At 44.8% G+C, this 26,097-nt stretch overlaps 2 protein-coding genes across 2 annotated transcripts; both read left to right on the top strand.

Annotated features, from left to right (window-relative positions):
* Nucleotides 1–385: 385 nt before the first annotated feature.
* On the top strand, nt 386–6,831 carry arf2b (ADP-ribosylation factor 2b). Its single transcript, XM_035611592.2, has 5 exons — nt 386–542; nt 2,232–2,389; nt 2,890–3,000; nt 4,186–4,310; nt 4,856–6,831. The coding sequence occupies exons 2-5, from the start codon at nt 2,242–2,244 to the stop codon at nt 5,015–5,017; spliced, it is 546 nt and encodes a 181-aa protein (XP_035467485.2). The 5' UTR covers nt 386–542; nt 2,232–2,241; the 3' UTR covers nt 5,018–6,831.
* grb7 (growth factor receptor bound protein 7) lies at nt 6,624–24,656 on the top strand. The gene is made up of 16 exons (XM_035611590.2): nt 6,624–6,666; nt 9,400–9,573; nt 11,526–11,682; nt 13,067–13,196; nt 16,400–16,556; nt 16,637–16,758; nt 18,115–18,189; nt 19,534–19,671; nt 19,759–19,869; nt 20,015–20,113; nt 20,467–20,532; nt 20,638–20,754; nt 22,645–22,702; nt 22,798–22,885; nt 23,060–23,153; nt 23,238–24,656. The coding sequence occupies exons 1-16, from the start codon at nt 6,624–6,626 to the stop codon at nt 23,382–23,384; spliced, it is 1,776 nt and encodes a 591-aa protein (XP_035467483.2). The 3' UTR covers nt 23,385–24,656.
* The last annotated feature ends 1,441 nt before the right edge of the window (nt 24,657–26,097 follow it).

Here is a 26,097-nt window from a genome sequence, read left to right on the forward strand (position 1 = left end):
GAATCTAATTGTTGTAATTCTCTGTCTTTGTGGTCGTTTGGTGTGTTTGTGGTTGTTGTCGTTATGTCTCTGTGGTTATTTTGCAACCCATTTAAAATCATTTTGTGTCTTTGTGGTAGTTTGTTTTGGCAGTTATTTGTGTCGTTGTGTGTATCATCGGTCATGTTGTGTAGAAACTGAGCTCTGACACCTTTAAACGTGAGATATTAAATAAGTCTGTATTAATATATACAGTCACTTCATACTGAGGATATTAGAAGTCCCGTCCTGTAACACGCGCGTATCAAAACTTGAACAAAGTCCTGTGCGCTTCACTTCCGCGACATTTTGTGCACCGTGTGCACACGGTCCTGCGGGGGACGCCGTGATTGGACGGCGGCGGGGGACGGAGGCGGGCCCTCGCGTCCACCGTCTGCGCGCTGATTGGCGCCGCTGTGACAGTGGGAAGTGTCCGTACGCCGGTGTCTCCCTGGTTGCGCAAGACGCCATTTTGGAGTGACAGTGAAAGATAACGGGACGATCGAGAAGCTGTCGTTTTAAAGGTGAATATCCGCACAAACACGCCGCTTTTCGTCGCCCACTGCGAGGTAACGTGAGCCGACCGCTGCTCGGTCCGAAGCGGCCCGTTTTTTCCGTCGCGTCGAACGTCGTCACGGCGCGCTGTCGTTACTGTGACGCGGCACTTAGCTATCGGCTGTTCCTTTAGCTCGGCCGCTAACGTCCGCTCCTGTCAGACGGAAAATCCGCCGATAAAAACGCCGAGTTCAACGCGGACCGGCGCTTCACATCGCACGTCGGCGGCGGCTGTGTTGATGGCGAGTCGTCGTGTGATGTAAACGGCGGAGATTTCTTCAGATCGCCCGTGAGCGGTGTCGCCCGCTAGCTAGCATTAAAGCTAAGCTAGCAAGCTAATTGGCCGAGGCATCCGCCCTTAGTAGCGACTACCGCGCTCCGCTTCGAGTCGCGGTAACCGACTGAAGCGACACAACTTCGACTGTTCACACGTCGACTTTAATAAACGACCGAACGCACATTGTGCACATTCGTGTTTCTTTCAAACGTTGCCTCGAAATCCAGCCGGATCGTCGGCCTTGTGCTGAGGTCGGGGTGTTGTTAGCATGCTAGCGGGGCTCACACCTACGGTAACATTACCCGTGTATCCGGAGCCGACAGTCCACCAGCTGGACCAGGCCTCTCCTATCAGATGATCCGTCTTCCTGATCGGTTTATCTGGGTAAACATCGGGGCTCGCGCCGCCTCCACCTGTGATCGTCGTTAAAGAACATTCAGGTGTCTTGTTTGTTCAACCAACGGCCTGAAAACCTCGAATGTACTCGGTCAACCGTCAGTCATAACCAGGGAGAACACACAACCTTCATTTACACGAAGTAGCAACCATCAATTTCATGTAATTTTGGTAATTTTGCTCAGAAAATGACCTGAAAAATGAAGAAAAAAGTGAATTTTCTTTTAATCAAACAATCCTAGGCTTTAATTGAGGATTTATTTTATGAAATGATTAATCTGCAATTTTCTTTTCTACAAATAGTCAGAAAATTGATTATGGGAAAGGCAACTTTAGACGTGCGAGCCATTAAATGTTCGTAAAAAGTTGCCATTCATTTTCTTGATTAGTAGGTAAAGTGCCAGAAAATGGACTTTACAAATTGTTCCAGTTCCCCTCAGTTGACGTCTTCACATTAACACATTAACCACTTTCAATGGTTCAAAACCTGAATGTTCAGATTACAGTGATATATCAACACATCGATGGAGCTGTGGTCGAATCGTTTCAGCCTCGACTCGGTGACAGGTCGTCCATTCATTTCTTTCTGTTGGCCGACTAATCGCTGCAGCTCCAAACTTGTATATATGATCATTTTTTCAGCATAGTCGTGAAGTTGCAGTTTTAACATTTTGTAAAGTAAAGTTGATGCAGGGAAACGTCAGAACAATGACCGGTGGTGTTGACGTTGGGGGGGCGCCTGCGAATGCATAGCCACAACCCGTAATGTTTAACCATTAGCTTAAGCAAACATCTCGCTGTGCTGCCGTGTGACTGTCATTGTGCAGAGAAGCATCTGCCGTAACCAACCTGTTCCAGTTACTCTTAGCTGGTCTGCAACCAGGACAGAATATTTTTACTGGTACACTATAGTTATTGTTATGAAACTCACAATCTGCAGACGTTACCAACTCTAACTCTTCTTCCTCTTCCTCCTCCTCGACAGCTTCGTCACCATGGGGAATATGTTTGCAAACCTATTCAAGGGCCTGTTTGGCAAAAAAGAGATGAGGATTCTCATGGTCGGACTCGATGCCGCAGGAAAGACCACCATCCTTTATAAGCTGAAGCTCGGAGAGATAGTCACCACCATTCCCACCATTGGTATGAACGTCAACGTGTTAATCACCAGCTCAACTTTACAGTCGATTGTGTTTCTTTGTTTGTATGTCTTTAACAATTTTGTCACTTGTCATGTTAAACATTTTTTGACGTTGGCACAAATAAAGTAGCCTGACGAGAGCAGACCTGCTTTTTATTTAATGGAACAAGATGGAAGTTTTGAAATGTTTAACTTGCTCAGTGTATTTGTACGAATCAAATATTTATTATTATACTTAAATGTCACCACCTCAATCAAAACAGTGACAGAATAAGAGTATCATTTAATAACCGATGACATTACAATTTAAAGATCTGTAGGTTTCGACAGAAATTTCTTAAATGATTCAATTATCAAAATAGTTTATTAATTTTTCCAGTGTGTTTGAACCACGGTGTTCTGCTCTCGTCAGCTTATCTTAAAAACGCTCAGACTAAATTATCCTGGTTTCTGAAGTTTCTTGGTTCCTGACTCACCTGTTTGTTTCTCTTCCTCGTTCCAGGTTTTAACGTGGAAACTGTAGAATACAAGAACATCAGCTTCACAGTGTGGGACGTGGGCGGTCAGGACAAAATCCGGCCGCTGTGGCGCCACTACTTCCAGAACACTCAAGGTGAGAGGGACAGCGACGGCTGTTGTGTCGGCGTCAGTGACCGTTCACCGCCTGTAGGTGGCCTCGCTGGTGCATGACAGATGATCTTAGAGAAAGAGAGAACCAGTGACTCACACACACCATTGTTCAGTCCTCAAAGGGCGTATTGTGTGTGTGAACTGTAAGTCATCAGACTGTGTGAAGTCACTACAGGGAAAAGGTGAATTCACAATTCCACGAGTAGCGTTCAGTCTCACAATGAGTCGACACCCAAGTTAATTCAGCTCAACATAAAACATCTGCGTCCACTCTGAGCATCCGAGTGTGAAATGTGAACGTGTGAATCCTTTGTGGTGATGTACAGGACGTCTCACTGCAGCACGTTAACACGCAGCTCCGGCATTTAAACTATGACAGTGTTTCTCTGGGGGGTTGACGCCGCCACCAGGGGGCGTAGTAACATCAGAGAGGGCAGAAGATAAAACATTTCTTGTTAATAACTTGGAGACACAGTATAATTTAAAGGTGTCACAAAGAATAACAATACAGTAACAAAACTGGACTGGAAAGTGCGCGCGCGCGTGTGCGTGCAAATCACGAAAACCCACCAGCACCTGATCCACAGGAAGTATTGAAAAATAAAGTTCAGTTTGGTTGAAACGCGTCGGCTCCAGCAACAACCAGAGAAAGTTCAGACAGAACGAAGGCGACAGTCGGCAGTTTGTTCTCTGTAACGCGCCGTCCTCCCAGATCGTGGTGCTTTTAAATCTGCCACGTTTCACCGCCAACACACGGAAAGTTCTTCTCCTCTTCTGTGAAATGTTGGATTCAACAGACGGTGTTTGAGTTGATCGTCCTGAAAATGAGCACACAAACAAAAGGAGGAAACGTGTCTTTTTTAATGTGAGTCTATGATTTATCAGACCTCGTGGCTTGTGATCGTGATCACTTCCTCGGCTCCCAGAGACGAAAATAACTCAACAAACAGAAGTACAGTGATGATGAAACGTTCGTACACTTTATAAAACACTGAACCGACACATGCCACGGCAGACTGGATCATATGTCGTCATGGTTTCAAATCTGCCCCAAGACCTTACCTGGGGTTATCACCTATTCATAAACTGTAGCGTGTCGTCTTTCTCCAAATGCTTCATTACATGATAAAAAATTAACGAGGAAAACCGCGTGTCTTTGTGTCCGCAGGGCTCATCTTCGTGGTGGACAGCAACGACAGGGAGCGGGTGAACGAGGCGAGGGAGGAGCTCTCCAGAATGCTCTCCGAGGACGAGCTCCGAGACGCCGTGCTGCTCGTGTTCGCCAACAAACAGGTGAGCTCGTGTTCCGTCCTGAGCGGACGTGTCGGCCCCGGTCTCCTGTTCAGTTAAATTGAATGTTGCAACTGTAAGACACGTTTCCTGGAACGGGATCTTGGATTTATTCAAACAAGATCCATCTTATGAGCAGGAAGTGACGGACTGAGCAGGAAGTAGAATCCTCACACCGTTCAGGCGACGTCAGATAAATGTGTCGTCGTCGTCAAACACACACTGAGCTCAGATCAGAGTCTGAGACCAGGAGAGTCGGATCAACTCTTTTGTGTTTATTGTATTAATCCAATTCAAACACAGCGAGTAGCCGCTGCCAACACACACACACAACACTCTCACACTGCAGGTTTACACGTTGACTGAGAAAAGGCACAAATGCAAAAAGTCCATTTTGGGATTTTCAAGAATTGATAAATCTTAAAAAAAATAATATATATAGATATAGATATATTTCAATCTGGCTTTTACTTACCCTTTGCATCCGTGACCCGTTGTTGGGTATCGAACCTGCGGCCCCCTGACAAACTTGTTTCCTCCTCCACCAGGATCTCCCCAACGCGATGAACGCCGCAGAGATCACAGACAAGCTGGGTCTACACGCCCTGCGTCAGCGCAGCTGGTACATCCAGGCCACCTGCGCCACCAGCGGCGACGGCCTGTACGAGGGCCTGGACTGGCTCTCCAACCAGCTCAAGAGCCAGAAATGATCCATTCCACCAGTTTTTGTTTTTGAAATTATTATTTTTATTTTTATTTTTTTTTCTTGTTTGTCGTTTAATTTTTTCTGTTTCAACACAGCGGCAGCACCGGACCCAGGCCCCTCCGCTCCCGTCGAACCCCCCAACCTCCACCTCAGCTCTTTACTTCCTTCATTCCCTCCCTCCCCCCCTCTCTCTTCGTCAGTGGGACTCTAGCCTGTGCTGCTTGTGTGTGTGTGTGTGTGTGTGTGTGTGTGTGTGTGTGTGTGTGTGTGTGTGTGTGTGTGTGTGTGTGTGTGTGTGTGTGTGTGTGTGTGTGTGTGTGTGTGTGTGTGTGTGTGTGTGTGTGTGTGTGTGTGTGTGTGTGTTCAGCGAGTGTGTGTGTGGGTGTGAAGGCGTCTCTGTATGTTGGCTGGGATTGGGAGTGACCCCGGCGTGCCTTTTACACACCTGTGAAATCAGCAGTCTGGTTCTCAAGCCCCTCGCGCCGCCATCCACCGAAACTCCGCCTCTGCCCCGCTCGCGCCCCCCCCCCCCCACTCTCAGTCTGCACGGCCCCCTCCCCACCCACACCCCCACCTCCCCTCTCACCCCGACTCTCCAGAGGAAGCATGGTTTTCAAATGGCGAAGACAGAGCCCCTCCCACGCCCCGCCCCCTCCTCCCTGCAGTATCTCTGTTGATAGAAGTGACGTCGTCCCGCGTTAGAATGATCGATGCTACGTGTTCATTTTAAAAAACCTCTTTTTTTGATTTAGAAACCTCAACCCACCAGTAAGAGATTCAGTTCGTTGCATCTTAACCTGTATCAGGTCGAAGCAAATCAAAAAACAGAAGAAAAGAAGAAAAAAAAAAGAAGAAGAAAGGAAACAAAATAAACCCCTCTCCCTCCCTCTATCGTTCTCGTCCTCTGAAAATCATGCTGTTTTGTTTTACTATTATTATTATTGTATTGGAATATAACAGATTATTCTTAGCAATGGTTCTGCAATGAACACTACCTTCCTCCCCCCTCCCCCCTCACTTAACGAGACCGTGAAGCACAAGGCAAGCCAACAATCTTTAAAAAAAAATTGAATCTACTAAATTAGAACCTGCGTGTTTATGCAATTCTTGTCTTTTCATTCCCCCCCGATTCTGTTGGTAGGCGGATTAGGAATCCCTGGATTAAAAATTGGAGTAACGACTCAACCCGACAGTGTCGTAGGTCGTCTGACTCCCGACGACATTCACAAGCTTCACGCGTTCGATTCCTTTAAAGAGACGTTACATGTGTTGTTGTTTTTTTCTCTCTCTGTAACTAGTTTTAGCGTTTCTATTTGTACAATGACTGCTGAACCAAATGCATTTGAGCAGTACGACAAATCCTGTACGTGGAGAGTAGTGAGTTTTCCCCTCGAGGGGCCTGAACGAGGTGTTGTCACCTCGCCAACGGTTTGGAAGCTGACAGCGTCCGGCTCGTCTGACGTTTCGCGGTTGGGGACGAAGGATCGGCACCAAAACATGAAAATATGAAGGTTCCCTCTCTCTCTTTAACTGTGACCGGTCCCAGACGTGAAGGAAAATGAAAATAAAAACCTAGATCCCACGACCTGGCGTCCTCGGCGGAGAGCGGGATGGACCGGCGGTGGAGCCCGCCGGAGGGGGAACGGGTGTGTGGTCAGCCGGTGGTGCGACGCGGCGGTGGCGCTCCTCAGCGTGGAGACGTGGGGGTTAAAACTGGCACTTCTGTCATGAATGATTGTAAATCTGTACGTTCCCCTGTAAACTGTTTCTGTGGGGATTTTCCTGAACACATTAATAAACATGATTTGATCCAACAGACGCCGGAGAGAGAGACTTTTTCATTTTACACGTAAACATAATACTGCAAAATTAGCGACTCCAGATTCCAGTTCGTTAAACTGCAGATTGTTTTCTTTAAAGATTGTTAATATGGTATTTTTAAAAACTGGAAAATAAATAGATCATCAAGATAATTATAGGCATATTAGAACCTGATCGATATTTATGTTTGGGAGCTGATACCGATATTGGGGAAAAAGACCTCAATTACTAATGTTTTGGCCGATTTATATATTTATGTATTTGCAAGAAATGATTCTTAAGATGTCGTTATGAAACACTTGAAAACTAGGCTTGATATCTTTCAGGTTAGTCATAAACTTTTTTTCTTTACATAATTGTAATGTAAACATAAATTCACATATTTTCTAGTTTATTCTGTAAAATTAAGTTTTCATATCGGCAAACAAACATACATACAACACGTCTGTGAGAATCTGTTATCAGCTGGTTTCTACAGCGTTTAGCAGATATACCAATAATGGAAATATATCGGTGATTTCATCTCAATGAAATGTGAAAGACATTTTTATGAGAATAGGAAATCAACACTTTCCTCAACTGATACAGGAGATCGTTTTCCCCACATGGCAACAAGGCGACATTAATATCAATATATAATATATTAATATATTCAATATGTCTATATGAGATGTTAAAACTGATATTTTCCCCCGAGGAGCGACGGTAAAACCTTCCTACACCGAACAGAGACGCTGTCACGTCGGGATCAGGATGAATCAAAAGACTACATGAACATACTTAGTTCTCTGACTCTTTCTTTTTTGAGGAATATGAATATAAAGCAATAACAACAACAAAAATTCCTAGTTGCAGCCTCACATTAACAATCCTCAGATGATGAATCATAATGTACCTGCCTGTTTTACGTTGAGATGTTTCATTATTAGTGGACTGACAGAAGAAATGAAACAAACATCTTCTACTGGACAGAAGCATATGAATATGAATATAAAAACTCTTGATAATAATTCACAAATAATAAATCTGAATTTTTTTAATGGAACACTTGGAAAAGAAAACTACTTCGTGTTTGTTGAAATTAGGATTTATTCAGTTTTTTGTTTTATGTCCACATTGAAGAAATGGTTGAATATTCCAGAATATTTTCTCTGGAAAGATGCTGTTGACTTTTCTTTTTCTTAATTTCTTCTTAAATCCATCCAACCTTTTTTTGTTTGTCAAATTAAAATCACTTTTATCCCACACAGAAAATTAAAGAGTGTCTTCATAAGTGTCTGAGAGATTCCACTGATATTCAATCACGTGAGTGGTGATAATAGTTTCTATTTTAGGATCTATCAGTCGACAGCTTCCTGAACTGGCCGTTGAAGTATTCCACACCAGACTGAACCTGAGAGAGCAGGTCAAAGTTCCCTCGGGTCAGAGTTCCCTCGGGTCAAAGTTCCCTCGGGTCAAAGTTCCCTCGGGTCAGAGTTCCCTCGGGTCAGAGTTCCCTCGGGTCAGAGTTACCTCGGGTCAAAGTTTCCTCGGGTCAGAGTTCCCTCGGGTCAAAGTTCCCTCGGGTCAGAGTTCCCTCGGGTCAAAGTTCCCTCGGGTCAAAGTTCCCTCGGGTCAAAGTTTCAGAGTCAAACAGCAGGTGGAGACAGAGACGGACGTCGTCAGTGGTTCAGGTGGAATCAACACAGCAGCTGTGATTTTCATTTAATCCTGTCGTTTCCTGGTCAAAGCAAAAATGAAACTAGTGAATTCAGCCATTTATTTCAGACAGAAACTCTCCTGTGTGTCAGTGGAAGTTATTTCTGATAGGAAAATATTTGAATTCTTAAAAATCATATACATATATATTTTTCTAAATACATATGTGTATTAACCCTTCACATAATTTGAGACGTTGAATAAATGCAATGAGGCTGGCGACCTGTCCAGGGTGAACCCCACCTCTCGCCCAATGTCAGCTGGGATTGGCTCCAGCCCCCCGCGACCCTTAAATGGATAAAGCGGTAGACGATGAATGAATGATAAATAAATGCAATGCAGCAGAAATTATGACACTACCATTCAAAAAGTAAATAATTCAGAATAAGTCATAAAAAACGAGATTGAAAAAACATGCAAAACATAGAATCAAAATCAGAATTAGAATCAGTTTTATTGCCAGGTAGGTAACAGGTTACATACGAGGATTCAGTTGTTATCAAGGTGCATGTAGCAGTCAACATATATACACAGAATTAGAAAAATAATATAGAATAAAATAAAATAAAATAGAATAGAATAGAATAAAATTAGATAAAATAAAATTCACACTATTTCCAATATATTTACAATAAATATTGGGGTCACAGATGGTTAAACGAATAACAACATCTACTCATTGGATTATCAATAATTATTGTCAATGTCATTTTCAAGTGTCATTAATGGTGTAATAACTTTTTTTTAAAAAGTACCTAAAATGGCATTGTTGTAAACCCACATGAGGCTCGAGCACCGGCCTCATCAGGGAGGAGGGCGGGGCGAGGATGAGAGGGGGCGGGGTCACGTCGCACACCTGACGGACAGACTCCGCCCCTCCGCTCTCTGTTCACACACACTGTTGCAGTGACACAGCGGCTGGTTCCATTAGTCTCACGTCACGAAGCTCGACCACACACTCACTCGGTTCATCTTCACCCGCGGGACCGACGCCATGTGTGAGCGCTGAGAGCCGCCGAGGCCCCGGGACGAGCTTCACAGGTGAGTCGCAGCTAACACACGTGCTAACAAGCTAGTCCCCACAGGTGCTGGCTGCTGCTTCATTAACCGCGAAAGCGCAGGTGGCACAGAGACACGGAGGCGGCCGATGTCCGGCGGACACGTCCCGGGTCAGGTTTCAAACGGGTCACAGTGGGACGGGGGACGATTCAGGGTCTGTTCGTGGACGAGAGAGTGGATTAGTCCAGTTTCGCTATGAGGTCTGGTCCCTGTGCCTGGATCAGTCAGTGGGCTCACTGATCTCATCATAGAGGAAATTATACCAGATGAAAACACATATTGAACATTGTGCTGTGTGTTTAAAGTGACTGTGATTCTATAATGTCTGAGTGTAGGGACGTGTAGCACTGACCTACTGCTCTCTTTGGTCATAGATTCAAATGAATCTGATTAGAGCTTCAGCGATTAATTAAATCAATTGATAGAAAAATGATCTGCTTTCATACAGAATATTTTAGTTTCGCAACTAATTTGAAAATGAATAATTCATTGAATTTTTGAAAAAAGCCTTCATCAGCTTCATTGATACAAAAATATTTTTCCAATTTTCAAAAATAATTATATAATGCAATGATTTTCAGTTCATATCATAAACTGAATATCTTCGTGACTTGATAGTTTGACTTGTCTGTTTTTGGTCGTATCGTGACTCTTTGGTCGTATTGTGTGATGCGACACATGACGACACACACACACACACACACACACACACACACACGCCAAGTGTTGTGTGTGTGTGTGAAATTCAGGTTCATTCCTCTGGCTCGGAGCCTCGTTCAGTCTATTTCGAGGGACAAAGGTGAGTCAGCGTGTTATTATTGTGTAAGTGTGTTTAAAGTTATATTTAGTCATTTATCATGAACAGACTTCCCTGTGTGTGTGTGTGTGTGTGTGTGTGTGTGTGTGTGTGTGTGTGTGTGTGTGTGTGTGGAGCTGATCATTAAGTCGACTGCTGGACTCTGGGCAGCAACAATTCATTATTTCACTTATTATTAATTATTATTATTTGCTGACGGATGATTTTAAAGGCCCTGTGAAATTTAAAATACATGTTCCCAGGTTTATTTATCTCGTGTCATAGAACCAACTTCATCGTATTTTATTGTATAAAACTCAAAATGATGATTTTGGAGACTTGTCGTGTCTGATTAATCATCAAAACTGAAGAAAAAAAAAGGGAAAAGTAATAAATTCTCATGTTACTGTAGCCTGACGGACAGATTGTGCAGATGACAGTCGTCCTAAATGCAGAACAGATGCATTTATAAAATATTTTGTTAATTTTGAATTTTTTCCTTCGTGATAATTGTCGAGGTCGTTTCGTCGTCCAGCTCCGCTGGCAGCTGATAAATGCCAGAGAAGAAAAATCATTGCAACACCTTATTAAACCTTTTCATAAAGAATAAAACTATATTCATAAATAAACTATAACGACTCTTTTCCTCATGATTCTGCTTCAGCTACGGTGGAGATCACTTGGACCCTGTCGCCGTATGAGACGTCTGTATCTCTCCGATATTTAAGAACAATTTAAAACTCATAAGACAGTTCTTAAAAAAAAAGTTGTTAATAAGAGAAAATGAAGGATTTTTACTTTTAACTTGTGTCTTAAAACAGATTCAAGTCTCCTAAACTGTGGAATAATCTTAATGAAGATATGACTGGTCACACTCTGCCCATTGGTTTTCGTATTTCATTTGTCCCCTGTCAGTTGCTGTTATATTCACGAATTAATCCAGATTCAGTGAATGCGTTAATCTAATTAATGTGGGTGTTTTTTCTGTGATTGTAATCATCTGTCAATAAAACAGTTTAATCTCTTTGAATCCCTTACTTTTAAATGTGCTCTATTCAAAAATTGACTTGAGTTCAGTATTTGACTTTTTAGCATTTTGACAAATACGGCCCGTGACCTACGACCCCTCCCCCCTCAGGTAACATGATGGAGGTGGCAGGTCCCTGGACAGAAGTGTTTGGGGGCTCGGAGAGGACGGACGTGTCCGACGGAGCAGAGGCGCTGACGCTGGCTCCTCTGGTCGACGACTCGCCCTCGGTCCGCCGCTCCCAGCCCATCCTCATCACCTCCAACAGGTACACACACACACACACACACACACACACACACACACACACACACACACACACACACACACACACACACACACACACACACACACACACACACGCGCGCAGCGTGATTCACTGGGTCGAGGCCGATTGCCAACAGGTACACACACACACACACACACACACACACACAGAGGCAGCGTGATTCACTGTGGGTCGAGGCCGATTGCCAACAGGTACACACACACACACACACACACACACACACACACACAGAGGCAGCGTGATTCACTGTGGGTCGAGGCCGATTGCTTCACACACACACAGAGTGGACGTGAGTCAGTGGCGGTGACTCAGCCTCAGGCCGTATGTCTTCTGGTGTCGTGTTGAAAGGAGTTTCTATTTCGACACTGACGGTCCCTGAAACTCTCGGCCTTAAAAACACAGGTAATAAAAGTGCCACTGCGTGTTTGTTCTGCTCCGACACACACACACTCACACACACACACACACACACACACAGGGCAGTGTTTCCTCGTCGCCCTGAGGTCACAGCCACATTATTCAATCGTAATAATATTAAATATCTATGACCGAGGTAATGACACATCATTTACCAGACACATTGAGCTGTGTCCTAATTTCAAACTGGCTTGTTTTTTAGTTTTTTTTATAGATGTCCTACTTGATGTGTAATTACCAAAGAAAGAGTTGTGGTAGAAAAAATAATGAACCCATCATTGTGTGTTTGTTTCTCAATTTGTTAATATTTTTAACGCATTAGCCAATTTTATCATCTTAGCATCTTTCAGCTCGTTGTTTAGTTTCACTATGACTGTTTTCAAGGATTTAGCAGCTTAAGACGCAGCTGTTGACCTCGGGAGGAGGTGGAGACCAAACACGGAGATAAAAACGAGTGAATGTTTGATCTAGATTCATCCGAGGCCACAAACCTGACTCTGAATTGAGGTTTTCATGAGGCCGACATCAGGATAAGAATGAGGTCGTTCATTGGTTCAACACTTGCGCATTGTCACAATTCTCCCTAGAATTCTAAAGATGGTGGACAATCGACGTAACATTCCCATACAGTATGAAAACAATCATCACTGAATCTTTATAACGTCAACGTAGGTTCCTCTCTTCTATTGCTTTTCCGCCATATTTTAATATCTGCCCGCTGTCAAAGGAAACGACATACGACAACAACCAATCACGTCGCTTTCTCTTACCGCGTTGTGGAACAACAACATGGCCGCAAACCAGAGCTCGACCACATTGTGCCTTTGTTAATTCCCTAAGTAATGAAAATCAACGGTCATCACCAGTAATTCCACGATTCCGCTCGACTCATTTCGACTGGTTCTGACCTTGTTGTTCTTTTCTTTTCTTTCTGTTTTTCTTCCAGGGGGAAACGAGTGGAGTCGTTCTCTTCGTCCGTCCCGTCCATCATACCCAACCCCTTCCCTGAGCTGTGCAGCCCCTCCAAGTCGCCCACGCTCATTAGTTCACTTCCACCGACGTCGAGCGCCAAACACGTGAGTTCAGACTCTCAATCTGGTTTTAAACAAAACGGACATTTTAACTTTCCACTTCATCGTGTCAGTTTCATTCTTACTGAGCAAAATGAGTCGGTGAGTAAGTGTCAGTCTTTCAGTTGCTGTTGATTTTAACCAAGTCCGGTGATAATCTATATTCTTACTGTCGACTAATCTCGCGAACCTAGAAATCTGCAACTGAAAATAATCCCCAACAAGTTTGAGTAGCGCAGGCTAAAAGCTACAGGCTGAACCATTTATTGTGTGAAACCATATACCACATGCAGACGAGCTGCAGGAGTCGTGTCAAGAGGAGAGACACTCACATTTCTGGTTTTCAAGTCTCGTGGGATTATCTCGGTTGTTTGAACAAATGAGCTGCGTTAATCCCATCACACTTCCCCAGGTAGTCGGGGCCTGACAGACGTGGCGATCAGGGGCAAAGCGAAATCTCTTCTACATGCGTCTTAACCCGTTGGCCGATGTGACGGGTTGCAGGTCGGCGGTGATTGTGTGATTGACAGGCGAGCTTGTGTTGCCATGTCTGCGCCGCCAGAGTAAACAGCAGCGCTTCGCCCCCGGGCGGGTTTCACGTACAGTGATGGAAGTGAACAGGCTGAATCTTCTTTATCAAATTGTATTTATTACTTTATCCTTATCATAGTTTCTACCACATCTGGACAGATGTGAGGCTGGTTTGTGTAAGTTTGTCTCAACGTCCGTCAGATCGTGAGTCCTGAGCGTCAAATCTCATCCAAAATCTCTTTTTTACTGTTCTTTGTCCATAAAGAAATAAAACCTGAAGGTGAATATATAGGGTTACACTACGAGGCCTAAAGTATGTGGACACCCCTGTTCATGTTAATTATACATGTAACTGTAGTGGGCTTTAAAGCCCCAGTGTGTAATTTTAGTAATTTTCTGGCCGCATATGGTGGTAAATTTGCGAACTGCAACCAACTGAGCGACCGACAGGGGACACTTTATGGTGGCGCACTCAATTTCCTCTTTCCGGCAGCGTCGGAAAATTCAACGTGAACGCGACGTATTCTGGACCGTTTACTTCAACAACCGTATTCAACACGACGTAGAAACATGGAGACTCACACGGAGGTCGGTCCACCTCATGGAACTATATTTAACTCTTATATGAACATAGTTATGGACAATATATTAAATTTCTATGAATGAGTTATTCTGACACTGACGCGTGATTGGTTGAGTAAGTTTATGGGGGCGGGTTGTTTTAATGCTAGTAAGTGTAGATCTTAGCGTTTTGTAAAACAAAAGTGTTTGTATGTCAGCGGCTTTGGGACATAATGAATCAGTCTCGTACAGATTGTAAATCCGTCTCAATGCAGATGACGTGACTGTATTTTTAAAATTAAATAAAAACCCCACTCAGGAGTCAAAGGGGACTGAGCGGATGTGGAACTGCGAGGCATCCACAGAAAGAATGTCCCTCCCTCTGCTACACACACGCAGTCATTATTTGTCCCGGGGACGCCGGCACTCGTCCGACCGGTCGGGGGCCTGGTTGAGTGACAGACGCAGGTGTCTGGTCTGCTGAGCTCTGAAACGTGCCGCTGCTGGATCCAGATGCTGCGTCAGACAACAGCTCGCTGGCGGAGAAGAAACCTCCCGACCCCGGAATGACCTGCGCCCAGGACGCAGAGCGGCCTCATGTAGGACCACAGATACAGATACAGATACAGGAAAGGAGGTCAAGACATGACAAGGTTGGACATGAACCCTGTTTTGTAATTTCATTTCACTTTATAGAGAGAAAGGAGACGAGAAGAAACGTGGCTCTCCTCCAAATTGGAACTAATTTAACGCGTCTCGTCTTTGAGGCCTCGAGGCCTGTTATGAAACGCGTCTGCACAGTTGACAGCTTCTTGGCTTCGCACCGCGTCTTCTTGCTGTGAGTTCACCAATGTTGATGCGACGCCAACTAGTTGCGTAACGTGGCCACACTGCACGAAGGTTCTGCGTTCGACTGTACGGCCGACTGTTCTTTTCTTTTTTTGTAGTCTACATGTTTTGGTGGGTTTTCTTCAGGTCCCACTGGTTCATCCAACAGTCCGGAGACATGCAGGTTGAATTAGGAACTCTACATCCACGTCGATCCGTCTTCTGCTGCTGCAGACGTCCGCTGCCGTCCACACTGCTCCGGAGTCTTTAAAACTGAAAAGTTTCGAAAAACCTCTGGACCCATATCAGTTTTAAAGACTGCAGTCGCTTCCTGATTGGTTTTCATTAGGGCTGCAACTAACGATTAGTTTCATTATCGATTAATCTGCCGATTCTTTTCCCGATTAATCGTTCAGTTGTTTGGTTCATAAAATGGTGAAAAATGTGGATCATGTTTCCCCCAAACCTCAACATGACGTTTTGTTTTGTCCTCACACCAAAGATCTTCAGTTCACTGTCACAGAGGAGCAAAGAAACCAGAACATATTCACTGTTACGAAGCTGAAATCAGAGAATCTAGACTTTTTTCTTCATAAAAACGATTTGAACCGATTAATTGATTATCTAAATAATTGGCGATTAATTCAGTGGTGGATAATGATCGACGAAGTGTCGCAGCTGTAGTTGTCATCAGTCGCGTCTCGACTACCAGCGGTGAAGTCAGACCGTTGCGAACACTTCCTGCCTCTTTCGTTTCACCATTGCCGCCTCGTTCGTAGTCTTTTCTGTAACTAAGCAACCGACTGCAGAGGAGAACAATCTGCTTCCTGTTTTACAGTGGAACAAAAGGCCACATTCTCTGATTTCAGCTTCTTAAATGTGAATATCTTCTGGTTTCTTTGCTCCTCTGTGACAATAAACTGAATATCTTTGGTGTGAGGACAAAACAAAACATCATCTTGAGGTTTGGAGAAACACGATCTTCATTTTCACCATTTGAAGACATTTTATGGACCAAATCCACAGATTAAACGATTATGAAAATAGTCGTCAGTTGCAGCCCTAGTATAGATAATGGACAAATGAATGCTAACACTTCCTGCCTCTTACTTTTCACCATTGTCGGGTCTTTCCTAGTCTTTTCTGTAACTAAGGAACCAACTGCAGAGTAGACAATCTACTTCCTGTTTCACGGTATACACTGTACATTTTTTTGACAGTGTATCAGAGTATTTTTAAAGTGTGATGTCACCACTTTACTCAGGATCTGACCTCTTCCTTCCCACCAGCTGTTGAAGGTCTACGGGGAGGACAGGCACAGCCGGTCGGTGTGGGTCTCGCCCGGCGCCACCGCCCGAGAGGTGTGTCACACGCTGGTCCAGACGGCGCACTGCAGCGACCAGGAGAACTGGGCCCTGCTCGAGCTCCACCCGACCCTCGGCCTCGGTACGCCCGCGCTTCGGAGCGACCGCACACGAAACCCGAATGGGTGAAATGACAGTTAACACATTGTCCTGTGTTGGCAGAGAGGTGTCTGGAGGACCACGAGGTGGTGCTGGAGGTTCAGGCCACCTGGTCTCTGAAGGGCGACACCAGGCTCGTCTTCTGCAAAAACTACGCCAAGTACGAGTTCTTCAGGAAGCCAGTGGTACGCAGAATAAATAGCAGCGGCGGGGTTAACGAGAACGATACCTCCTTTTCCTTTTATATGTAAGAGAAGAGCTGAACGGCAGGCGTTGACTGACGTCACGGCGGTGGCTGATCCCAGATGATTGGCAGGTTTGCGTGTCGGTGCAGACACACTGACACACGCTGCAGATATTTCATTACGTGGGACGGTCTGTCTGTCCCTCTGTCTGTGTGTCTGCCTGTCTGCCTGTCTGCCTGTCTGGCTGTCTGTCTGTCTGTCTGTCTGTCTGTCTGTCTGTCTGTCTGTCCCTCTGTCTGTCTGTCTGCGTGTCTGCCTGTCTGCCTGTCTGCCTGTCTGTCTGTCTGTCTGTCTGTCTGTCTGTCCCTCTGTCTGTCTGTCTGTCTGTCTGTCTGTCTGTGTGTCTGCCTGTCTGCCTGTCTGCCTGTCTGTCTGTCCCTCTGTCTGTCTGTCTGTCCCTCTGTCTGTCTGTCTGTCCCTCTGTCTGTCTGTCTGTGTCTGCCTGTCTGCCTGCCTGTCTGTCTGTCTGTCCCTCTGTCCGTCTGTGTGTGTGTCTGTCTGTCTGTCTGTCTGTCAGTCCCTCTGTCTGTCTGTCTGCCTGTCTGCCTGTCTGTCTGTCCCTCTGTCTGTCTGTGTGTCTGCTTCTCTGCCTGCCTGCCTGCCTGCCTGCCTGCCTGCCTGTCTATCTGTGTGTCTGTCTGTCTGCCTGTCTGTCCCTCTGTCTGTCTGTGTGTCTGTCCGCCTGTTGAACCACGGCGACAGTTCACTGAGAGAACAGGTTCTGATGGAACGCGCCCACACACACTCCTCCTCGTCCCTCTGCCCGTCTCTGTGGAGTGTGACGGCAGCGCCCCCTGGAGGCAGCAGAGGGAATCTGAGGTTCAGGGTTTCACTGAGCAGCAGGACACAGATCAGACTTGTCATTCGGAGTCACTTGAACTTATCTCGATTATTAGTTAGTTTATTAAATTTCAGGAGGGAAAGAAAAGTCGCTTTGCAGCTTCCAGATAGATAATCAGACAGACAGATAATGAATCCATTGAAAACAAAGATTGAATTCTTTATCCACATGTGTATGTAAACCAGGACATGAGCAGGATGTTCCCCTCTTTGGAATCTGACACCTGTTGGTTTTGTGTGCTCTCGTCTTACTTTCACATGACGGATCATTTGCTTTACAATTGACTTCTTATTCCGCCCCTGGTGCGTCTTGAACAAAGGAGCATCCTGCCGGTCGGGTCTCTCGGCAGAACAGCTGATCCGTCGCGTAAAGCCGAAGCAGCTTCTTTGTCTCATTGATCTTTTTCATTTCCTGTTGGGAGCAGTTTCACCACATCGCTCTCCTCCTTCTCGCAGCTCTTCTTCCCTGAGAGCATGATCTCCGACAGCGCAGACGTCAGCAAGGGGATGACGTCATCCGAGCTCATTCAGGTACGACGGTGTAATGGTCCATTTCCCCCCACTTGGCCGAACCCCTCCGTTCTTCCACTACACCTGTAGTTAGCATCTGACCACCCTACGTTTGAAAGACAACCCCCAAAACAGAGGGCTGGGGATAGGGCCAAGGGATAGGGCCAAGGGGTAGGGCCAAGGGCTAGGGCCAAGGGCTAGGGCCAAGGGCTAGGGCCAAGGGCTAGGGCCAGGGGATAGGGTCAGGGGATAGGGTCAGGGGATAGGGTCAGGGGATAGGGCCAAGGGCTAGGGCCAAGGGCTAGGGCCAAGGGCTAGGGCCAGGGGATAGGGCCAGGGGATAGGGTCAGGGGATAGGGCCAAGGGCTAGGGCCAAGGGCTAGGGCCAAGGGCTAGGGCCAAGGGCTAGGGTCAAGGGCTAGGGTCAAGGGCTAGGGCCAAGGGCTAGGGACAAGGGCTAGGGACAAGGGCTAGGGCCAAGGGCTAGGGCCAAGGGCTAGGGCCAAGGGCTAGGGACAAGGGCTAGGGACAAGGGCTAGGGTCAAGGGGGTAAGATCAAGGACTAGGGCCAAGAGGAAGGGCCAAGGGCTATGCCAAAGGGCTAGGGCCATGGGGTAGGGCCAAGTGGGGGAAATGGGATCGACCCAAAGTCCACATCGGTTGAAATCTCCAAGTTTCCAGATTCCAATTATGCAAAACATTTAATCTGTGCAGCAGGAAAAGTTTCAAACAAAGTTTTACACAGAAACTTTCCCACTAAAGGTCTGAAATTCCATTTTATTCCATTTTTTTCTTCTTACATTTCCACCTTGTTTGTGGCTCCGTGACTCTGCTTCATTATCACCTTCCCTCATTCTGACTGTTGTGGCTGTAAAGTTTTAAGGTTTTGCCTTCAGAGGACACCGGGGTTATGGCTGTAATGAAAAAGGAGCCGAGGAACAGTAACTGTTTTATGTCGGCCACATCATTTTTGTCCTTGGACACAAGAATGCAGGAACAAGTTCAGAAGCTACTGATTAGGACGGAAATCACATTTATAGTCAGAGTAAAGTTTAGTTAAGCTTTATCTGATTCTCACTGAATCCTACGTACAATATTATTTATTTATTTTTAATTGAGAGTTTTGTCCATAAAAAGAAAGAAAATTGTTCCCGGAGCCAAAGAGACGTTTTAAAATCAATCTCAAATAGTCCAAGCGTCCGTCCAGAAGCCAAAGATACTATCAGCTGTAAATCAGGTGTTGACCGACTTATTGATCGGTCCTCCAGGTGTTTCTTATTCCAACGTCTACAAGATCTGAATTGTATTTTAGAGGAAACTGTTTCCTCGCACAACTGGTTTGTAAATGGTGTTTGTCCTCCACAGAACCTGCTGAGGTCCGGGACGTGTCCAGAGATCCAGGGCTTCCTGCAGGTGAAGGAATCCAGTCGAAAGTCCTGGAAGAAGGTTTACTTCTTCCTGCGGCGCTCCGGACTCTACTGCTCCACCAAAGGCTCGTCCAAGGTCAGAAGACGCACGTCCAGACTCCGGCTCAGCTCGTCATCGATGACGACAGATGACGTTTCTCACGCTTGCGTCTTTTTTTCCCAGGAGCCTCGGCACCTGCAGTACGTGGCCGACCTGGAGGACTTGAACGTGTACACGGTGGTGAACAGCCGCAAACTGTACGGAGCGCCGGCCGACTTCACCTTCTGCATCAAGGTGTCCGCTTCCTCCAGGCGTGTGCGTGCGTGCGTGCGTGTGTGTCTTTCGAAGATGAACTTTTATATTTATTTATTGTGTGTGCGTGTTCGTGTGCGTGCGTGCGTGTGTGTGCGTGTGCGTGTGCGTGTGCGTGTGCGTGCAGCCGTCCAGAAACCCCGTCCGAGCTCAGGACCTGAAGATCCTGTGCGCAGAGAGCGAGCAGACACGAACATGTTGGACGTCTGCTTTCAGATTGTTCAAGGTTTTTTTCCATCACTTCTATAATCCTATAATAATTTGTTTTTTAAACTAATGAAACAGTTTTGCATTTTCCTACTTTATTTACTCATCAATATTTGGCAAATAAAGACGATTGATCCTTTTAAAATCTTCCTAATTTTTAAAAATTTTAAATGGTGTCGTGAGTGTAAAATCTGTGAATAATGTGTGTGTGTGTGTGTGTGTGTGTGTGTGTGTGTGTGTGTGTGTGTGTGTGTGTGTGTGTGTGTGTGTGTGTGTGTGTGTGTGTGTGTGTGTGTGTGTGTGTGTGTGTGTGTGTGTGTGTGTGTGTGTGTGTGTGTGTGTGTGTGTGTGTGTGTGTGTGTGTGTCGTCAGTACGGGAAGCAGCTTCAGTGTAACTACCAGTTGTCCAAGTCGTCTCCACGAATCCTGGAAGGAAAAGTAAGTTCGTCAGAGGAAAAGACCAGTGATTCCTGCACATTACTGTACTTACTGTATGATGTTGTTGTTTTGTATTTATTACTCTGCGTGTGTGTGTGTGTGCAGTCAAAGTCGGAGGACAGCCTGGTGGCCATGGACTTCTCAGGGAAGACCGGAGGACGGGTCATCCAGAACCCGACGGAGGCCGAGAACGCGGAGAGGGAGGAAGGACAAGCTTGGAGGGTGAGGATGGAGGGAGGCGGGGGAAGGGAGCGAGCAGTAAAAAGAGAGATGGAGACTGTGATCATGTGTCTGGGGACGTGCAGGACAAAATAATTCTGGTTTATTACAACTTGGAGTTTGTTTTATCTGTTATTTTCTATCGGTTGCCATGACGCCTTGTCAACGCGGTGACGGCGCCGCGGGTCGAGAAACTCAAACAGGCTGTGAACAAACCGTCGGCTCATCGAGATTAGTCGAAGCAGCGTTAATTGATTTTTCGACGAGCTGAAAAAACAACATCGATGAATTGTCAGCAAACACACACACACACACACACACACACACACACACACACACGCCGCAGGATCATTCATTTCGAGGTGGAGTTGGTGTCGACCTGATGAATCTAGAAACATTCACTCTGATAGACATGACGTACTCTACTTTTATTAGAGGAGATATCTTGGAAATATTTTGTTTTTGAGGATCCATCCTGTCGGGATTGGTCCGGACCACGTTGTGGCGTCCTCTCGCTCGCCGTGGATCTGTCTTCCTGCTGTATTCTCTTGGGACTCACTCGGGGCAGCTGGCAGGAAAAGATCTGGAAAAATGTCCGCAGCAACATGCAGCCCCTCCGGAAGCTTTCAGGAGAATGTCCTGACTTCAGTGCCCGTCTGAGAGAAGTCTAATATTTGTGGAGATATTATTTAACCTTGACCTTTGACCTTTGACCTTTGACCGACCGTCTCCAAAGTTAATCATCTGGAGATAAACTTCCAAGTAACATTCCCACCAAGTTTGGTGAATATCTGACGACGACGTCACATATGAGCTGTGATGTTTACAACAGACACTTTCACCTGTCGTCATGACGTCAGATCACGTGACTCCTCCTCACACGTGAGTCGATGACCTCGTCCGATCACCTCGTCCGATGGTTGAGGGTTTTATTTCCGTTGAGGCTTCTGGTTTATTGTTTATTGGTATCATTCGCTGTGTTTCTGCTGAGCTGCTCTTTTCTAAGTTTTTTTTATTACATTTATTTTTTTAATGAAAGAGATTTAGATGCTTCATAATGAGCAACTCGGCGAAGCAGTAAAAGGAAAATAAAAAATCACACAAAACATTAAAGCTACAGGTAATTTATGACGTCGCTGCCTGATACAGTAAAACCTCAGAGTTACTGACGTTTTAATTCTCCTTTCTCCCTCCAGACTCTTAGTTTAGTTATTGAACTCATCAGTTTAATAATTATCTAAGACAGAAAACCTGAAATCAACAAATCCTCACAACATGAACAAATCTGAGCGACATCAGCAAATAGAAGTTTCTTTATGACGCACATTTAAATCTTATCGTCACATTTTAGATGATAATCATACTGCAGTCGTACAATATTTATGTATTTTATGGTGAATTTAAAAGAAATGATGGTCCAGAAAAATGTGTAATAACTAAAATTAGAATGAAAAAGATTGAAGGTGCATGGTCATAGATTTACACACACACATGTGCAGCCTGTCATACATGTTGCATATGAACATCCACACTCAAAACCAAACGGATAAAAAGCAAAAAGACAAAACATCAAATTTAATAATTATTACCTGGGATATCGGCTAAAATAAAAAAGATTTAAATAATCCTGAACCCGTCAAAGGTTGATGGCGTCTTCTTGACCCACGTCCTTCGTGGAACAGCTTCCATTTCCTCTTCCAGTGAAACGACCTGATATGTTCGAGCCTCTGAGCAGGAGATTGGAACGAGTGCGACGTCCACAGATCAGACGGAAGGTTCTGATGATTGTGTGGTTTCTCATTTGTAAATTGTTCTTCAGGGAAAATTAAATGCTGTGAAAAGTTTTGGAAAACTTTCAGATGTTGACGTTTCTTCTGTTTCTTCTTCCCTCAGAGGAGAGAAGCTCTGAGGTGCAGTCTGCCCAACCTCAACCCTGGTGCCAGACCTTCCTGTGAGTATATATAGATATATATAGAAATATATATATATATGAATATCTCCCTGTGAGCTTCCTGACTCCCGTCTGTTCTCTGTGTCTGAGCGCAGCCATCCACAGGTCGCAGCCCTGGTTCCATGGCGGCGTGTCCAGAAAAGAAGCCCAGAGACTGATCGAGAAGCAGGGGCTGGTCGACGGGTGAGGGGGCGACTCCTCGGACGTGTCCCGACAAAAGTCACATGATGTAAACGTGTGTGTGTGTGTGTGTGTGTGTGTGTGTGTGTGTGTGTGTGTGTGTGTGTGTGTGTGTGTGTGTGTGTGTGTGTGTGTGTGTGTGTGTGTGTGTGTGTGTGTGTGTGTGTGTGTGTGTAGGATGTTCCTGGTCCGGGACAGTCAGCAACACGCTCAGTGCTTCGTCCTGTCGCTGTGCTTCCAGCTGAAGACCAAACACTACCTGATGATCCCCGTGAGTTCTTCCTCCTCCTCCAGGGAGACGCCGTCCCGTCGTGTTGCGACACGTCCCGATAACTTGTCCTCTCTCTCTCCGCAGTTTGAGGACGGCGGCAGGAAGTACTTCACCATGGACGACGGCCTGACGCTCTTCATCGACCTCCTGCAGCTGGTGGAGTTCCACCAGATCAACCGGGGCATCCTGCCCGTCTGCCTCAAACACCCCTGCGTCTGCGTAGCACTTTAAACCCCCCGACTCCTCCTCCTCCTCCTCCTCCTCACTGACGCTCCTTTAAATTCAAGTCAAGTTGGTCGATTAAGAGCAATTACGCGACTAATCACTGGAGTTCGGAGGTTTTCGCGGCGGCGTGGACTCGTGTGACGTGGAGCATATTGTCCGCCGCCTCCTCTCTCTAATATTTTTTTAATTATCCTCCTCGACGTGTGCGTGTGTGCGTGCGTGTGTGCGGCTCCAGACGATTTTTATTTTTAATTGAAGAGCCGTCGTCCCGGCGGAGGCGCCTCCATTAGCGAAGCACGACAGACTTTTTAGCGCCTCGGGGACGTTTCGCAGAACGAGCACTTTTTTTAATAAGGTGCACTTTGATCCGCTCACCGTGACGGAGGGGGAAGCTCGTTGTGGCCAGTAGAGGGCGCTGTGAGTCAAAAGCTCAACAATGTGTGTTTTTGATATTAATATCGTGATTTTTTAAAGAATCGTGAAAATGCCCCCAGGTTTGCGATCATGTAGCACGTGAAACTGATATTTTTGTACGTTCATTTCTCATTGTGCCTTTAAAAAACGGTCTCATATTATATTTTATACAGAACAAAGGTTTTGCGTACGACACCGTAACTCTGATGACTCGAAGGTGAAACGACGCCGCGTCGTACGTTAAAAGCTGCAACGTCAGGCGCCGTTAACACGTTGTATGAAACTTCCCGTCGGTTTCGAGCTCCACAATTCCAAAATGAAAAAAATCTAACAGCGGAGGAAGACCATGCGATGGGGTTAAAGCTCAGGGAAACAGACACTGTCCTACATGGACCTTTAAGTTAAGACTTTTACTTGTCTCTTTATTTCTGAAAAGTTTCCAGGAGACTAACTATCGGGAACAAAACACGCAGACGTTGATGTTTTACTAAATTATAACTTAATAATTTTTTTTCATGTGTTTACATCGAGCTGCTCAAAGTTTTTTCCCGGTAACTTCTCAGAGATGATTGGAAAATGACTCGCCTGTAAAATAATGTTTCTGATTTGTTTGTTTTTTCAGTTTGGTGTGAAACTTTTTTTTTTTCTTTTACCTTCAATAATGTTGCACTTATTGTTCCACTTTTTATCAAGAAGAAACACAACTATTGTCAGTTTTGGTTCAGTCCAAATGGCCAGTTTACGCTTTTGCCACAATTTTTTTTTTTTATCAAACGGGTTGTGTTCGTTTTACGTATCCTCAGATGTTTCGTACCTGTTTTAAAAGTTGAATAAATAATTTCATATTAAACAAATTTTCCTAAATTAAAAAGGCTCTATTTTTTGTATTGTTATCATGTGATGCTATGATAAACACTGTAGACGTATTTTTTAGGCTTTACTAAAAGTACAAGTCCTGTCCTTGAACTTCAAATAAAGTCTTTAAAATGGTTGTACTGTAGCAGAATGACTAACGTGTCTCCTGTTGTGATAATATTATAATATTAAAATATTTTTATTGATGCATTAACATGTAAACAGTATTTGAAGTAAGTATTTAAGTGTTTAAATGTTATTTCTGGTCAAAATGGAGCTTTTCAAAAGCATAAGAGCTGCTGAGGGGGCTGCAGCTCCCCCTGCTGGTGAGAGTCTGCAACTGCACTTGAAGAAATGTCTTCTTTTTTTAACTTTAATTTTAATTTCCAAACGTTTTTATTTGGTTTTATAATATTTATTTTCTGTGAAGACATGCACAAGTGTAGAACGTAGATAATTTTGAGAACTGTGGATATTATCTGCGTTTGTAGTGAGTTAAAAAGAATCTGTGATATACAAAAAACAAGTTTGATATCTGTTATGTATGTATGTAATGTAAAAGTCAAATCGTAAGACTCAAACATTTGAAATGAGGAAACACCAGAGGCAGGTAAACAAAGAAAAACAGAATACTAAGATACCAAAAGAGATGAGGGGAAAAAAGATAAAACAATAAAGCAAAAATATTAAAATACAAAAAGAAAACACAGAATAAAAATATAAAGGCAAGGCAGCTTTATTCATAAAGGACATTTCAGGGACAGGGCAATTCAGATGTCATAAAACAGTAAGAAAGATTATAAATTAAAAACGAGTTACAAATAAAAGCTTGAGTATTACATACAAGAGTAAAAAGTTATTGTGCAGTTTAACATAATTATTTGATTTAACAAAAGAGGCGGCGGCAGCAAATAGGAAAGTTCTGAGCTTTGATGTAAAAGATCCAACAGTTTTCTGGAAGCTCGTTCCAAATGTTTGGTGATAAATCATTAAAAGAGACGAGTACGGTAAAACTATAAAATGAAAAAAAAATGCATTTACTAATATTATTTGTACTTTTGAATGAGTAATGGAATTGACAGGTCAAGAAAAACTACTGTGTGTGTGTGGGTGTAACCCTTCCTCTATACTGCAGCTGTGTCAGTGGATGGGGTTGCCATGACAACGCACAGGCAGGTAAATGAAGGGGTGTAAGAGACGGGGGTCGGGAGGCTTTGAAGGGGACGTCTGATTAAATTTAGCCTGAGCTCTCGACATGTGACACGTGACACGTGACCCTCGACTGCTGGTAGAAACTCAACAGAGCAGAATTATTATTTATTTAAAAAAGATATATCTTGCAGGAAGTGAACTCTTGCTGTGAAGGTTTTTGACATTACAGTTTTATGAATGTCACTTTGTTCTCTGATCATATCCGGTTGGTCCCTCACTGCGGAGCCTCTGTACGACT

Source organism: Scophthalmus maximus, chromosome 16, assembly GCF_022379125.1.
Source record: "Scophthalmus maximus strain ysfricsl-2021 chromosome 16, ASM2237912v1, whole genome shotgun sequence".
Classification (NCBI taxonomy): domain Eukaryota; kingdom Metazoa; phylum Chordata; class Actinopteri; order Pleuronectiformes; family Scophthalmidae; genus Scophthalmus; species Scophthalmus maximus.

Coding starts and splice junctions, on each gene's coding strand:
- grb7 (XM_035611590.2), top strand. CDS start 6,624: ATGGACCGGCGGTGGAGCCCGCCGGAGGGGGAACGGGTGTGTG. Junction 9,574..11,525: donor CCCCGGGACGAGCTTCACAG/GTGAGTCGCAGC, acceptor CTCCCCCCTCAG/GTAACATGATGGAGGTGGCA. Junction 19,870..20,014: donor ACTTCACCTTCTGCATCAAG/GTGTCCGCTTCC, acceptor GTGTGCGTGCAG/CCGTCCAGAAACCCCGTCCG.
- arf2b (XM_035611592.2), top strand. CDS start 2,242: ATGGGGAATATGTTTGCAAACCTATTCAAGGGCCTGTTTGGCAAAAAA. Junction 2,390..2,889: donor CACCACCATTCCCACCATTG/GTATGAACGTCA, acceptor TCCTCGTTCCAG/GTTTTAACGTGGAAACTGTA. Junction 4,311..4,855: donor TCGTGTTCGCCAACAAACAG/GTGAGCTCGTGT, acceptor CTCCTCCACCAG/GATCTCCCCAACGCGATGAA.